Source organism: Xiphias gladius, chromosome 5 (genome assembly GCF_016859285.1).
Source record: "Xiphias gladius isolate SHS-SW01 ecotype Sanya breed wild chromosome 5, ASM1685928v1, whole genome shotgun sequence".
NCBI lineage: Eukaryota > Metazoa > Chordata > Actinopteri > Istiophoriformes > Xiphiidae > Xiphias > Xiphias gladius.
Window position 1 is genome coordinate 2,392,833 of NC_053404.1, and position 16,599 is coordinate 2,409,431.

A 16,599-nucleotide genomic window follows, 5' to 3' on the forward strand; every position below is an offset into this window, starting at 1 on the left:
TTGCTGTAAGTTGTGTCTGTTGTTAGCGTTATTTAAAAGCTTGGCTAGCCCCGAGGAACGTTAGGTAGTAATTTTTTTTTCCATGATTCTGATTGGCTGATTTTTCTTCTATTCTCACTGCCAAGTGAGTAATAAGAAACAACATCGCAAGCACCGGCTTATGGTTTTTAAGGCTCATGGGGTTTAAAAATGGCATACACCATTCACACCATTATTTGCAAATCACTTTCAATTTTTACTTCATGTTTCTCGCTCGCAAAAGTCTATAGTTTGTGTCAGTTTACGGAGGGATGTAAAGTGAAACTTTCATAGGGCACAGAAAAACCTTAACAGCTGATATGTTAATCACTGTAGATATATATGAGGTGAATACTTTCGGTTGAGCAGAAAAAGTTTGCCCCGTCTTTGTCAGGCCAGAGACAAAATTCATTACCATCTGCAGAACGTCTGTGGTCATGTTTTTAATTCTCACTACCTAAGAGGTTTCCGTAGTTTTAGACGATACCATGGGTATATGGGTGTTCTTATGGCTTGAATCAGAGTACGTTTGGTCTTATTCTCATCGGTAGGTATGAACATCGCATATACTGTTTCAAATATTTAAAAAAGTCTCTCAAATACACTCAATGAAGATATAATGCTAAAATATTCACAGCTAATTTAGGCTTGTTCATAATACATCCCCATGTGATACACTGGTATAATCCAAGAGGTAGGGAAGACCTGTAAGTGAGACAAATCAAGCCTGGTGACAGCGGAGAAACTTGACTTTTATAACAAGTAAATACTGTACAGAGGTGCGTATTATTCAAACGTCAACACTTGACCTCAGTAACCTCATTTGTTTAACAACAGCACCATCTTTTGCCGAGCTGTCAGTGTAAATGTGGGGAAATTGCAAATAAGATGACCATTTGCTAGCGATAGCTGAGCTATCGTTAGCTTCCTGCTAGCCGCTAGCTGCTAGCTGATGCCTTGAAACTGCTGGGACTTGAGCAGGAAGAAGTAGCATGCTAGCTAGAGCTAGTTAGCCTTTTAGCTAGTCAGCCTATTTTGGGATTGGCATCCCGCAAGCTAGTACCCTTAACTTAGCTGCCTTCATCATGACTGTAAGAAGCCTGTTCTTCTAGTAACGCTAACACGTCCTTTTGAAAGACGAATATCGGCATGTGTGAAGTGGGTAGCCAGAAAAAAATGTGAATTATGATGTTGCAATGTTTTCTCTGACGTGAAATCAACTGGTATGAATGACGAGAAACACAGGGCCTAGTTTCTCCTACTTCTGGTGGTCTATGATTCTTCTGACATTCATATACAAGTTGAGATATTATTATATGTAGCAGTCTCCGCTCCTAAACTGCATAGTATTGATAGCTGATGGTTATCCCAATGTGTTCACTGTTGATGAACGTTAGTATTACCTCCATGAACTTCAGCACAATGTTTATCTCATCTGTTGCTACCATAGTAATTCTGAGCAGCTGTTTTGAAGCAGGCTATTTATCATTAGGCTAATTTCTGTTGATGTACATGTTCACTTTGCCCTTCGTCCTGACAGCTGTGCTATGTAGTTACTCTTGCTTAATTTAATTAAATTTAGAATTAATTTTGTTATTACTATATATTTGGTGTAATGGGCTTCATCTAAATTACTTGGAAATCACAGTCACCTTGCCAAGATGTCCTTCCTTTGTGTTCCTACCGCCATTCATGCTTGGTTCACTCCTTAAATGTAATCCTTTCATGTAATTTACATTATATTTGCTTTAAACAATCCAAACTGCAGAATGGGAAAGTGGAAGTCACATGATAACAGACAAAGTGAAATCAAGAGATGAGATGTTTATTTATATTTTAACATCCTTTTCTCACTAATGTTTTCATGTGTTTCTTTTTCTCTCAGACTGAAAGTGAAACTGTACAATGTCCTTAAAGCCACGGGTGGTGGATTTTGATGAGACATGGAACAAGCTACTGACGACAATCAAGGCTGTTGTGATGCTTGACTATGTGGAGAGAGCCACGTGGAATGATCGGTTCTCGTATCCTACTCCAACTTGCTCCATATTGAAATTTAAACTCCACTACAGGATTTTTGCAAAGTTTCTGTTCAGGGTTCTGGAAAGGAAGTCACATAGCTGCTCAGTACAATAAATCAAGTTGACTAGTTGCATAAAGCTTAATTTTTTTACTTTAAACAGCAAATATGGCTAATCCTTGATAAGCACTTATAAAGTTTAGATAGTTAATCTACCAATCAGTTTTTTCAAACATCTGTAATATATGTTAAATATGTTAAATGTCAGTATGAAATGAAGAGTAGTTCATACAGGCAGAAGCCAAATATTAAAGTATTAATTTATTTGTAGGGAAACATTACCTTAGAAAATGCTGTATCCAATATTACATATATACTACATCTTTATAAACTGAATAAGCATATCTGTACATAATGAAATCCTGTACATCTTTATTATTTATCCTGAACTTTGACATCAGTGACATTTATGCCTTGTGTGTTGCATACCCAGAGCCTTTGGGTGAAAGATTATACACAGAGACCAAGGTGTTTCTTGAAAATCATGTTAGGCAGTTGTACAAGGTAAGCACTCACAATAGCTCTCCAGCATCTGGCAAAGAAAGACATGTTGAGTGCACATTCTTTTATTCCTGCATTGTGCCGTTTTCCATAACACCTGTCATGCTTGTGTGTTTTTTAGAAAGTCCTGGAATCAGAGGAGAAAGTTTTGGTGATGTACCACAGATACTGGGACGAGTACAGCAAAGGAGCCGACTACATGGACTGCTTGTACCGGTAAAATTCCTAACTTTTATGCCTTTTTTTCCACTTGACATGCTGATGTAGTGTTTAATATCAGTGGGTCAATAGGCAGATTCACCATTTAATGTGGTCTTTTCTCCTCTGCCTTTATTTTTTTCACAAACAACAAGCTGAAAACAGTGCAAGATAAAGCACAACTATACAGTGCCAGTTTCATTTTTTTAATCAGACATATTTTCAGTTCGTAGTCTGGGATTATAACGACACTGTTTCCTCAAATTCACAGTGGTATTAAAATGGTTGTATAGTTTGTTTCTTTGTCTCTTTGCAACATTTTTGAAGACAAATCAAGTCTACCAGGTGAGGAATATACATGAACATCTGTAGTCAATTGGCCGTTGACTGTAGTCAGTGTTGTCCTCAAGTATAACTTTTAACAGAAGATGTGAGGTGACATAAGTTGCTGTCTTTGTCAGGTCCAACTAATTCTTCGAAGTTGGCTCGGCGTCTTAGGGTCCTTAGATGCTGATTGACTAATTCTATCACGAGCTACAATACTCCAGCCTACAGTTTTTGTAAACTTAAGTATTACCTTGAAAAGCATAGTGTGAAGTGCCAACAGGCATTTGGTGTGTCCTGATTCATTCTAAATCAATACTCCCTTGGAGAGCTTTCAGGTCTATTTTTATGTGTACTTCCCACCAGACTGCCTGTGCATTCATATGCCTTTGTAATTTATTATGTCAGCATGCGCAAGAGAGAAAGCGAGGCTCATGGCACTAGTAGTGACATAGTAGTGTGCAGTTCTTAATATGGAAGACGGTTGCTTATTATCCTTAATAGATGTCTATAAATATATTCATGTTTATGTTTTCATTCTTCCAAACACAAATCATTATGCAGTGGGAGGTTGCATTAAAAATGCCAACTGAATTAAAACAAGACTGTTAAAACCTTCAAATACAATTCAGCTCTCCAGGCTTCATGGTTAGTGGTGCTCAACACTAGCCACGTAGTAGCCATCATTTAACACTTGATGCTGGTGTATTATGCTTGTCAAAGCTTCAGTGTATGAGAGAAATCAGGCTGAGTGGGATTGCTATACCGTTGATAGAGGCAGATGGTACAGCTGTGAAAACTACACGTCATTTAAGGTGGACTGGATCAGCCAACACAGACCAGCTTGATGACAACCATCAAAATGTGAGTGTCAGTCTGTTTGGTAGTTAAGTCTTCTGACTTAGTCTTTGCTTCTTTGGAGAAATGTTGAAACACCAGAGATGTGATGAAACACACTTGCAGTGTAGGACTGTCAACATCAGGGTGTCTGTCATTAGAATTAGCATCAGTGCAAAACGGATCTTCCTAATATTGATACTCACTGTGTTTTGCTGCAATATAAAACTTTTCCAGTGAGACATAAACACGTCCTTCTGTCCACGCTGCATAAACTCTGTTCTATTAGCTGCATTGACTGTTAACTGTGTTCTCCAGCCAACAAGATAACTTTGTCCTGCTGCCATTTGCTACTGTGCAGGTTGTGCATAGTGGGTTTATCAGTGTTTTGCTGGAAACTGCTGCCTACTGGGGGTTAATGAGCGGTGAGACACAACTGCACCGTAGATTTGTGGGCTGTAAAACCAAAACAGTGTGCCAAAGTGCTCCATAGAGCTGTAAACTTGGGTGTTTCTCACTAACTTTAGTGCTTTGATCAACAACTTTCACGTAATGAGGAGTCTTGCTATTAACTGTTAATATATCAAAAATATTAATTACTCATTATTCATTGTCACACAATTTAGAAGGGATAGTAATTCACTGTTTCTGTTAAAATTATCTGAATAATTTTAATCTGTTGGCCTGTTATCAATAGGCTGTTTAATCTTAGAAATGTATATGAGTTACCTGTGTTTGGCCAGTTAAAAAAAATCTAACAGAGACTATGGATTGGAATTTAATTAGAAGGCAAGGCCAGTTTATTTGTATAGTACATTCAAACAACAAGGCAATTCAAGGTGTTTTTACATTTAAAAAAAAAGGGTGATCAAGACGAAATGTAAAAGCAACATAAGACAATACAAAAGAAACATTTAGATAGAAATGAAAAAGAGTTAAATAGAAAATAAAAAAATAAATCCAAGTCAGAGTTCAGTGCAGTGTAAGAACTCAGTATTTATTTGATTCAATAAAAGGCAGCTGCAAACAAAAAAGTCTTTAGCCTTGATTTAAAAGAATTGATATTTGCAACAGACTTGCAGTTCTTTGGGAGTTTGTTCCAAATATGTCCAGACATGTGGAGCATAAAAACTGAAAATCAGTATTTTGAAATAAATTCTTTGGCAGACTGGAAGCCAGTTTAGAGATCCCAGGACTGGAGTGATATGTTCCACTTTCTTGGTCTAAGTGAGGATTCAAGCTGTAGTGTTCTGAAACAGCTACAGCTGTCTGATTTTTTGTTTTGTTTGTTTTTTGTTTGTTTGTTTGTTTGTTTGTTTTCTGTTTGGTTTTCTTTGTTAGAGATACCTGTTAACATGTCCTTGCAGTAGTCAAGCTGACTGAAGATAAATGCATGGACAAGTTTTTCCAAATCCTGCTGAGACATAAGTCCTTTAATCCTCAATACGTTCTTAAGGTGATAGTAGGTTTACTTGGTAATTGTCTTAATTTGGCTGTTAAAATTTAGGTCTGAGCCAGTGACTACTCCAAGATTTCTGGATTGGTTTGTGGTTGTTACATTACTGCTTGAAGCTGAGCACTGACTTTTAATTGTTCTTTCTTGTGTCCAAAAACAATTACGTCACTTTTATCTTTGTTAATTGAAGAAAATTCTGGCACTTCCAATCGTTGATTTGTTCAATGCATTTACTCAGGGTCTGTATGAGATTACAGTCGCCTAGTGATATGTTTATGTACATCTGTTTGCCGTCTGCATAATTATGGTAACTTATTTTGTTGTTTTCCATAATCTGAGCTAGTGGGAGCATGTAGATATTGAACAGGAGAGGGCCCAGAATGGAGCCTTGGGGAACTCTACATGTAATTTTTGTCCGCTCAGCTGTGTAATTACCTACATACAAAAACTAGTCCCTGTCCTTTTAAGTAGGATTCAAACCAGTTTAGTACTGTGCCAGAAAGTCCCACCCAGTTTTCTAGTTGGTCTAGTAATATGCTGTGGTCAAAGGAATATTTATATCAGCTGATCCCTTTAATAACATATTTGGTGGTAATGTTCGGTGTAAAAACATGAATCCGACCCTTCAGTACCACAGTTTGCCAGTGCCTGCTGGGTAACAATTCTGTGCCACTGGAACCATGAAAATGGCTGAAAGGAAATACAATATCCATAAACTATAGTTGGTGTACCGATTAACCTCCTACTGTCTGGAATGCTAGATGAAAACACGTGCAGTCATATTCTTTACAGAACAGAGTTCCCCAAAGTAGTAGCAATTTAAAAGCTCTTTAAAAAAAAAACCCCAAAAAACCCCACAAAAACTTGTAAATATAACAAGTCACAGATTAGTGCTTAGTGTGTTGTAAAAACAGGTATTTTCACCATAATATTTATAACATTTTTCCAAAAATGCCTTCCCTGGCTTAGGCATCCTGGACAGGATGAACTCAGTTTGCAATTGGTGGCCCCTGGCAGTAGCATTGTTGTGGTATTAGTGTTTCTTGAAACACACACACACAAACACACACATTAGACATTAGATGATATCTACTTCAACTCCTTGAGATACAGTTGATATCTTAACCCCCTCCCCACTTTGTTTAGGTATCTCAACACTCAGTTCATCAAGAAGAACAAACTAACAGAAGCGGACCTGCAGTACGGTTACGGGGGAGTGGACATGAATGAGCCGCTCATGGAGATTGGAGAGGTACTGACTGATTGACTCATACTGATATAAAAATTTCTACCGCACATTCAAACTTCCACTATGGGTATTAGATACAAATAGGACAGTGTATGCACAGAATGATCAAGAGATTAGCGGAATTCAGCCTCTGGGATCCAGAACCCAGTTCAAGATCTCACCTTACACCACTACTACAATGCTCTATTGTAGGATTGTGTGCACTATTGTGAAATGCTGTCTTTTCATTTGTTTTTGCAGTTGGCGCTAGATATGTGGAGGAGGCTAATGATCGAGCCCCTTCAGGCTGTCCTGATCCGGATGTTGTTGAATGAAATCAAAAAGTATGTTTCCACTTTTCCCCATCTGGAATACATACAATATTGGCAATACAATATATTTCTGTCTCTCTGCATTGGGAAAGATAAATGATATAGCTGATTCAGACCTGTTGTTTTAATTAATTTGGACTTTGTTTGCTTATATGATTTACATTAATTTGTATTTTATTATCATTATTGCAATGCCTGGTTTCCAGTCCTCCACACTATTAATGTCTGTCCATGTAATCTAAATGGGCTGCAGTGTTTAACGTACACTTACAACAGTGTCCCACCAGGCAAACAAATGTAGTGCTCAGCAATTCTGTAAAAAGGATCATGCCTAACAGGAGCTTGCTCATGTCCTACAGTGATCGATGCGGCGAGAACCCCAACCAGAAGGTAATACATGGGGTCATCAACTCCTTTGTTCATGTTGAACAGTACAAGAAGAAGTTTCCACTAAAGGTGAGACGACAAATAGTCACCCAATGATCTGATTCCCAGACTGTTTATTCGATTTTTGTTTGCATGGATCTGATTGTACCGATTGTTTTGCATTATCCACGTATTCACATTCATATAGGTCTTTGTATATCCATGTATACTTAATCCTATGTATAACATACCGTCTTCCTGTGTTGCAGTTTTATCAGGAAATCTTCGAAGGGCCATTTCTGACAAAAACGGGGGAGTATTACAAACAGGAAGCCTCCAATCTACTGCAAGAATCCAACTGCTCACAGTATATGGAGAAGGTAAAATAGATGGCGAGATAATACATAACCTTTCTCACATTTTGTTATCTTTGAGCCTTGTGCTAAAATCATTTAAATTTCATTTTTTCCCTCATCAGTCTACACTCAATACCCACTAATGACAAAGCAAAAACAGAATTTTAGAAATTTTTGCAAATTTATTAAAAAGGAAAAACTGAAATATCACAATGACGTAAGTATTCAGACCCTTTGCTATGACACTTGAAATTTATCTCTGGTGCCTCCCATTTCTCTTGATCATGAGTTGTTTCTACACCTTGAATTGAGTCCTCCTGTGGTAAATCCAATTGACTGGACAGGATTTGGAAAGGGACACACCTGCCTATATAAGGTCTCACAGCTCACAGGATTTTCTTGAGGCACAGATCTGGAGAAGGCTACAAAAAACATTTCTTCTGCATGTAAGGTTCCTAAGAGAACAGTGGCCTCCATAATTCTTCAGTGACATAAGTTTGGAACAACCAGGACTGCTCCTAGCCCTGGCCACCAAGCCAGACTGGGCAATCAGGAGAGAAAGGCCTTGGTAAGACGGGTGACCAAGAACCAGATGATCACTGGCTGAGCTCCAGAGATCATGTGTGGAGATGGGAGAAACTTCCAGAAAGTCAACCATCACCGCAGCACTCCACCAATCTGGGATTTATGTCCAGATTGAGTGTCCAGGTGGAAGCCTCTCATCAGTGAAAGACACATGAAAGCCCTTCATGGGTTTTTAAAAAAGCACCTGAAGGACTTTCAGACTGTGAGAAACAAGATTTTATGGTCTGATGAAACCAAGATTGAACTGTTTGGCCTAGATCTAGATTTTAATTGTCGTGGCTGGAGGAAACCAGGCACCCCTCATCACTTAGCTAATACCATCCCAATGGTGAAGCATTGTGTTGGCAGCATCACGTTTTTCAGGGACAGGGAGACTGGTCAGGGTTGAGGGAAAGCTGAACGGTGCAGAGTGCAGAGATAACAATAATGATATCCTGGTCCAGAAAGCTCAGAACCTCAGACTGGTCCAGATGTTCACCTTCCAACAGGACAATGACCCTAAGCACACAGGCAAGACAACGCAGTGGCTTAGGGACAACTCTGTGAATGTCCTTGAGTGGCCCTGACTTGAACCCAATCAAAAATCTCTGGCAAGACCTGAACATGACTGTCCGACGGTCCCCATCCAACCTGACAGAGCTTGAGAGGATATGCAGAGAAGAATGGCAGAAAACCCTCAAATCAAGGCCTGCAAATCTTGTTGCGTCATACCCAAAAACACTCGAGACTGTAATCGCTGCCAAAGGTGCTTCAGCTAAAAAAAGAGAAAAGTGTCTGAATGCTTACGTCAATGTGATATTTCAGTTTTTCTTTTTTAATAAATTAGCAAAAATCTACTAAAATTCAGTCATTGTAGGGTATTGAGTGTAGATTGAAGAGGGAAAAAATTTATTTAAATTAGTTTAGCATAAGGCTGCAACATAACTAAATGTGAAAAAAGTGAAGGGGTCTGAATACTCTCTGAATGCACTGTAGATATTCTTAAACTGCCCTTTTTTTGTCATTTTTGAGTTGCTTCTGTAAATATGGCTCAGCTGCTCTTCCTGTGGTTTGAGTTTATGATGACTAACACTGTGTGTGTGTGTGTGTGTGTGTGTGTCTGTCTGTTTGTACACCAGCATCCATCAGCTGAGTGTACATTCATTCGGGGCCTGTGCGTGTGAACTGTCAGGTCACGTCAGTCTGGTGACATAAGAGTTTTAATCTGAGTATTAGCTCTACTATTAACCTGCTAAGGCTGGGATCACAGACCCCTGGGCAACTTCAGCTGCCATGACCTACTGTCTGTCTCATTCATTCACACCAGCAATAACCAGATCTCTCTGATAGATTTATCCCTCCAGCCTGTAAACAGGATCATAGTTGAAGCTTTACCAATCATTACGGTAGTGTGCCTTGCCTTCCTGTTTGATCTGTCACTGTGTTTCCAAGTCAGCATGAAGATTGATATGCAGTATGACTGTGAAAGAGCAGCAATAGACTCTGTATTACAGTGCAGTCCCCTCCTGTCTGGACAAGCTCAGTCACAATTGATCATCAGACTGCTGTTTTTTTTTTTTTTTTTTTTTTTTTTTTTTACATTTATCAATATTTACTGGAGGGAGAGTTGGAATGTAAAGCAAATTATAGCTGTAAGCAGCAATAAGGCACCTGGGTTCCTGTTTTGCAGAAATTGGTTATTAATGGAAAAACTGTGAATTATATTTTCTAGCATTTTTTTCAGAATTCATCACTTGAATGTAAAATCTGAACCAATTCATATCAAGAGTACAAAAATTCGAAAATTATTTTTTTAAGTTTAAATGGTTGCTTGATGGTGCAACTATCAAGACAGTACAGTCTACATGATGAGACCGGAAAATTCTGCGTGTTTAGTGTTTTTTTTTGTTTGTTTTTTTTTAAAACTAATTTAAAGACTATTTGTTTTAAAAATTTCTTGAAGTGTAAAAAAAACTTTAATGGATGTTTAATCAGTTGCAATCATTTTTTATTTGGGATTAATGAAAATCAATCCACCACTTATCCTCTGTCTGCTTAAAAAACAAAAAATCCATTGATAGGGGAGAGAGCAGTATTTCGTGATTCAATATATTGTGATCTATAAATTTGATGGTATATAATGTGGAGTGGAAAAACAGATTGCAATGCATTGTTAGCATTCTGTTGAATTGGATTTGGGGATCTAGCGTGAAACCAAAACTGACCCTTTTGCCCTTCTCTTTTCACCTTTCTTATCCTCCAGGTCTTGGCGCGATTGAAAGACGAAGAAGTGCGATGTCGGAAATACCTGCACCCCAGCTCCTACGCCAAAGTCATCCACGAGTGCCAGCAGAGGATGGTGGCAGATCATCTGCAGTTCCTGCACGGGGAGTGCCAGAACATTATTCGGCAGGAGAAGAGAGACGGTCAGCCTACTACTGTTCTTTGTGTCATAATGCATGGATCTATCTTGCATGAAGGAAATTACTATACATACAGTCACACGGTAACCACATTGCTCTGTGGAACTGAGATGTGTGTCCCGTCGGGTTGTTTTGTTCAGACATGGCCAACATGTACACCCTGCTGCGGGCCGTGTCCAGCGGTCTGCCTCACATGATCCAGGAGCTACAGGTTCACATCCACAATGAGGGCATTCGAGGCACCAGTAACCTCTCTCAGGAAAACGTTAGTACCGCAGCAGTGTGTGTCTGCATGTGTGCCTGTACTTGTACATGTTGTCTAGTTTCAAACTGCAAGTGCATTTTCACAATCATGTTTTTGTCCTAGTACCTGTTAGGGTATTAAATATCTTTAATTCACAGCTCCTGTATTTTGAATTTAGCACAGGTTGTTGCACTACTAAAACTTGAAAGTAACTTGATTTGACAGTTTAATTTGATATAATCAAACATCACTAGTAAAACTGTGATCTTTGAATTTGTTCAGTGTTTTCATAGAGGTTGTGGTGCTCTGTCTGTAGCCGCTTTTAGTTTTAAAATACGTGTTCAGTATTTTGACTTTTGTGAATGTAATTTTAACAACTTTGTCTCTCTCCTCATACTACTCTAGATGCCAACCCTGTTTGTGGAGTCAGTGCTGGAGGTTCACAGTAAATTTGTTCAGCTCATTAACACAGTTTTAAATGGAGATCAGCACTTCATGAGTGCACTCGATAAGGTATTCAAGCCCAGACTGTAATGGCTGGTGCCTCATTGAACAATATACTTATGACTGTAACTAGATGTGTGATTTTCGGCTAGTTCCCTTTTCCCAGTATATTGTCTGTAACTGTAAAACAGTTATTAATGGGTTGAAAGTATAATTAGGTCCACGTGTTAATGTTTTTTTCCCACAATTAAGATGGTTTGAACGTGTTTATTTGATTTCTCTCTTTCTCAGGCTTTGACGTCTGTGGTGAACTTCAGGGAGCCCAAATCCATCTGTAAAGCCCCTGAACTCGTGAGTGTACACGCGCGCGCACACACACACACACACACACACACACACACACACACACACACACACACACACACACACACACACACACACACACACACACACACACACAATTATACAGAGTGCCTTGACCAGGTGATGTCCCTCCTGGTGTCTCTGTCCAGCTGGCGAAATACTGTGACAATCTGCTGAAGAAATCTGCAAAGGGAATGACAGAGAATGAGGTGGAGGACAAACTGACCAGCTTCATCACAGTGTTCAAGTACATTGATGACAAGGACATCTTTCAGAAGGTGAGAAGGCCTCCTATGTGTGAATGTAACAAAACACCAGTGTTTAATTTATTTCTCAGATATCTTGAGACATTCAGGTGTACAAACCTTGACTAGAAGGGGGGGTTTGATCTCAAAATACTTCAAGAATTATTAGCCTCATAGTGTGCACATTTTTAGTAGCCTCAAAAGTCCCAAAATACCCAACTTTAGAACAAGATTTGTCCATCACTGCATTAATCAATTTGTTTGTTCTAAGTCTTATTTTCTTTGATTTCCACAGTTTTATGCCAGAATGCTAGCAAAGCGGTTAATACATGGTTTATCATTGTCAATGGACTCAGAAGAAGCCATGATCAACAAACTAAAGGTAAATCCAAAGCTGAACAGTATAAAATAAGACTTGGGGGGCTTGTCTTATCTCTGGCGGTGCCTTCACTCAGTGTCTGATACTTAAGTTAGAGGTGGATCCAGGCCACAATGCAGGTGTGATTCTTTCGGCGTCCTGTGATCTTCTGTCTGGCCATTAGGGACATGCACAAAAAAAATGCCCTATCTTTGTCTCTCTTCCTCCCTCCTTTCCTTTATACAACTCATCATTCTTGGTCCTCGTCCCTAATCCTGCAGCAAGCATGTGGCTACGAGTTCACGAGCAAACTCCACAGAATGTACACGGACATGAGCGTGAGTGCCGACCTCAACAACAAGTTCAACAATTTCATCAAGACGCAGGAGACTGTGGTGGACCTCGGCATCAGCTTCCAGATCTATGTATTACAGGTGAGGAGAACTCCGACGGGGCCGACATGCGTCATTTATCCTAACAGACACAGGATCAAAGGAAAGTCTTGCTCGCTTGACAACATAAATCTTAGAATATTATGAGCATTACTAGATTTTTGTGTTTCCAAACAGACCACTGTATTTAGCCTGGCTTCATCAGACGGCTTCGATTCCACCAGTAACAGCTTGTATTCTATGGTTTTCAGTATAAATTTGAAATGTTGTTGTATATGTGATGGGTTTGCAGGCTGGAGCCTGGCCTCTCACACACGTCCCCTCCTCCACATTCGCCATCCCTCAAGAACTAGAGAAGAGTGTGCAGATGGTGAGTCTGCTCTGCGGAGCACAGCTGAATTGTCAGTTACAGAGGTTTATACGGATTACAGGAGCACATTGTAAAATAAATTCTGTGTTCCCCTCCTTTCACAGTTTGAATTGTTCTATAATCAGCACTTCAGTGGGAGGAAGTTGACCTGGCTGCACTATCTCTGCACAGGTAACACAAACACACTCATGTAAGATGAATTATGCAAGATTTCAGTGTAAAAAAGCAATGCGTCTGAGCCAATATCTGAAAGTGCGACTGCAACTGCAGAGCGCTGGGTTTGATGCGTCAGGATAGCCGTTATCAACAAAATACCAGTGTCACACCCAGGCAGGTTTAATCATGGAAGAAACAAAACTGTAATACGACCAAGAATATTTAAAAAAAAAAAAAACGGGTAAATCGTAAGCTACAGTAGATGGTGCAGTTGTATTGACCACCATACATCTGTGTCCCCTCGTCACCATCAGGTGAGGTGAAAATGAACTACCTGTCCAAGCCGTACGTTGCCATGGTGACCACCTACCAGATGGCCGTGCTGCTGGCCTTCAACAACAGCCAAACGGTGACCTACAAGGAGCTACAGGACAGCACGCAGATGAACGAGAAGGAGCTACAGAAGACCATCAAGTCCCTGCTGGACGTCAAGATGCTCAACCACGACTCACAAAAGGTCTGAGGTTTCTGGTGCGACAAGTGGAATTAGAAGTAGATCCCGCTACTGAGTCTGACAACAGGCTCGCTTGGCAGGGTGTTTTGTCATTGGTAATTGGTACTGACTGGGAATTTTTGGTTTATTTGTACAAGATGCCTTGTTAAGTCTGTTAATATGTTAGTCCGTTAATGTTCCAGAAAACTAGTGGCCTATGCCTCCCTTCCATCCCTACCCACCCACAGTCCACAGACTGCTACCATTTATTTCAGACATTAAATAATTCAGTGATGATTATATGAATACAGGATGTCTTCCCTTCTGCTTACAGGAGGAGATTGAAGCAGAGTCCACATTTTCACTAAATATGAGTTTCACCAGTAAAAGGACAAAGTTTAAGATTACAACGTCAATGCAGAAAGACACACCACAGGTCAGACAAATGGTTATCCATCCTTCTCAGTCCTTTCTCAAGTTTTGCTGTTTCCCTGTTGTTTGACAGCCACGTTGACATCTAAAACCCTGTCGCATATCTGTCTGATGTTCAGGAAATGGAGCAGACGAGGAGCGCTGTAGACGAGGACCGCAAAATGTATTTACAAGCTGCTATAGTGAGAATCATGAAGGCCCGCAAGGTGCTCCGACACAACGCCCTCATCCAGGAGGTGTGTGGAACTCTTCTTATTTTAAGACCTCTTGTGGATCCACTTGATTTCTTGATAATTTGATGGGCGGATGGAGACAAGCAGGCAAATAGCTTGTGTATACAGTACATGCCACTCAGAGTCACGTCAAAGGGATTTACCGGGACTTTGGTAATATGAGTAGGGATAAAGTTTGTAATGGAGGTCTGTTGGAAGCCTGGGCAGTAAAACCGGTTTGTACCCTTGGTCTAACAAATGTTCACTTTCACTGTAACACGGGTGTAAAGTATCATGCTTCAGAAGGCACCAGAAGGTGTAGGTGGAAGACAAAGAGTAAACTGAATGAACCGGCATGAATGTGTAAGTGAGTGGTAAATTCTCTGGTAGCGAGGTAATACCGCTGTGACAGTGGGTTGTGCTGGGAACAATGCTCTCCACTCCTGGGACCATATTGGACTATGTTTGCAATGGAAGTATCACCCCCATGTCAGCTGTCAGCTACAACACACACACACACACACACACACACACACACACACACACACACTGCATGTGCAGATTCCCAGCTGTGACAGAAGCATATTTACAGTATGCTGAACACATAGTTTGATAACCATGTCCCCTGCACCTTGTACTTTTTGTGGACTAGAGTTAATGTACGTTTTAAAGCTTACATAATTCTCAGGTTAATACATAGCATACTTCATGGTAACGTATAAAGCATTTGTGTAGTTTATGTTGTGTAAGAAGCATTAGGGCTGCAACGAATAATTATAATCATTATAAATTAATCCACCTGTCATAGTAATGGTAATAAGTGTTCATGACAAGTTACCAGAACCTAAAGAGATGCTGCTTTTTTCACACATTAGCAGTGTCATTGCGAGTATGTTAGCGTGCTGATGTTAGCGTTTAGCTCCAAGCGCCGCCGTGCCTAAGTACAGCCTCACATACTGTAGCTGCTAGCATGGCTGTAGACCCTTGGTGAGGTTTCTGGGTAGCTTAGTGATAACGGATTTGTTCAAGTATCGCTTTACATTAATTTTCCGTCCGTCCATCAACGGAAAAATATATTTTTGACACTAATTTATGGGCCCAGATAGCCCGCATTATATTTTACCACATTACTGATCTCAGCGCAGTCATTGCTCCAGTTTTTTGTCCAAAGTGGAATTGTTATTTATCAAAATCGTTCAAAACATGCATTCTGCAGATATCAATTCAGCAGCAGCATGTACTGTATGTGTGGCAGCATTCTTGTATCCCCGTTGAAAGTAACTGCTGTGCATTGTTTCTCAATCATCCCTGTTTGTAGGTCATCAATCAGTCCAAAGCCAGGTTCAACCCCAGTATCAGCATGATCAAGAAGTGCATCGAGGTGCTCATCGACAAGCAGTACATTGAGCGAAGCCAGACCTCGGCGGACGAGTACAGCTATGTCGCATAGACAGAGGAGCCGAGCCATGGGCCGCCTCCACACAAAACACTTGCCTGTGTGACTTTAAAAGAAGTTTAAAAGATGAATTAAACCACAAAACAGGCTCATTCATTCATTTAAGTTTCGGACTGTCGCCGTCTGCTGTGATCCCGTAGGGTGACCAAAGCAGGACTGGTGCCTCCATCTTTGAAAACAAGAATGGTCATTGTGTCATGTCAGAGAGCCAGCTGACACCACCACCCATAAGGCCCTCCTCCCAACCCCACCCACCTTCTGATTTTAAGCTGTTTACAACATCACCAGTGCCACGCACCTGTGCGTCAAACGTCAAAAAGAGAATGCCTATGGCCGTTTGAGAGGAAAGAGCTGATAAACATGCCGGTCGACCGGAAATAAAGGAAAAAAAGAAAACCGGGGAAAGAAATAGTTGTGACATCAATGACACATTGGTGGCTTCACATTCAAAAACATGCTTTCTTTTCTCACGTTTGCAGTTGTTGTGTGTTTTTTTTTTTTTTTTTTTTTCTTTGTTAAATGTACTGAAGTTAGGAAAAAATATTGTAATAAAACTGGTATACTGACTATTGTATCTACTTTCAAATGTAAAGAAAAATGAGGTGTGACAAACATGATCCTGCTGCTTGTCAAATAAATAAATAAAAAACACTGAAGGGTTTTATGTAAACATTTATCAAACGGATCCATATTTGTGTCATTTCGGGGGGGGGCGGGGTGTCAATGAATGTGTACTACATGTGTTCTTGAG

General features: G+C 40.0%; 1 protein-coding gene across 3 annotated transcripts; it reads left to right on the forward strand.

Moving 5' to 3' along the window:
- Nucleotides 1-484: 484 nt before the first annotated feature.
- On the forward strand, nucleotides 485-16,359 carry cul2 (cullin 2). Of its 3 annotated transcripts, none has more exons than XM_040127456.1 (21): nucleotides 485-565; nucleotides 1,904-2,042; nucleotides 2,500-2,602; nucleotides 2,721-2,815; nucleotides 6,561-6,666; nucleotides 6,904-6,986; nucleotides 7,334-7,430; nucleotides 7,610-7,720; nucleotides 10,524-10,686; nucleotides 10,824-10,948; nucleotides 11,333-11,440; nucleotides 11,663-11,722; nucleotides 11,884-12,012; nucleotides 12,275-12,361; nucleotides 12,619-12,771; nucleotides 13,022-13,099; nucleotides 13,204-13,270; nucleotides 13,570-13,772; nucleotides 14,083-14,184; nucleotides 14,300-14,416; nucleotides 15,711-15,842. In XM_040127456.1, the coding sequence occupies exons 2-21, from the start codon at nucleotides 1,924-1,926 to the stop codon at nucleotides 15,840-15,842; spliced, it is 2,238 nt and encodes a 745-aa protein (XP_039983390.1). In that variant the 5' UTR covers nucleotides 485-565; nucleotides 1,904-1,923. The 3 variants fall into 3 exon arrangements, with proteins under 3 accessions (XP_039983390.1, XP_039983389.1, XP_039983392.1); XM_040127455.1 differs by lacking the exon at nucleotides 485-565 and adding an exon at nucleotides 682-797 and having other exon boundaries at nucleotides 15,711-16,359; XM_040127458.1 differs by lacking the exon at nucleotides 485-565 and adding an exon at nucleotides 934-1,176.
- The last annotated feature ends 240 nt before the right edge of the window (nucleotides 16,360-16,599 follow it).

Bases quoted from the DNA above. Each gene is read 5' to 3' on its own strand.
- cul2 (XM_040127456.1), top strand. From the start codon at position 1,924: ATGTCCTTAAAGCCACGGGTGGTGGATTTTGATGAGACATGGAACAAG. The intron at 11,441-11,662 runs GTATTCAAGCCC...TCTCTTTCTCAG, and splicing joins TCATGAGTGCACTCGATAAG to GCTTTGACGTCTGTGGTGAA. The intron at 12,362-12,618 runs GTAAATCCAAAG...CTAATCCTGCAG, and splicing joins CCATGATCAACAAACTAAAG to CAAGCATGTGGCTACGAGTT.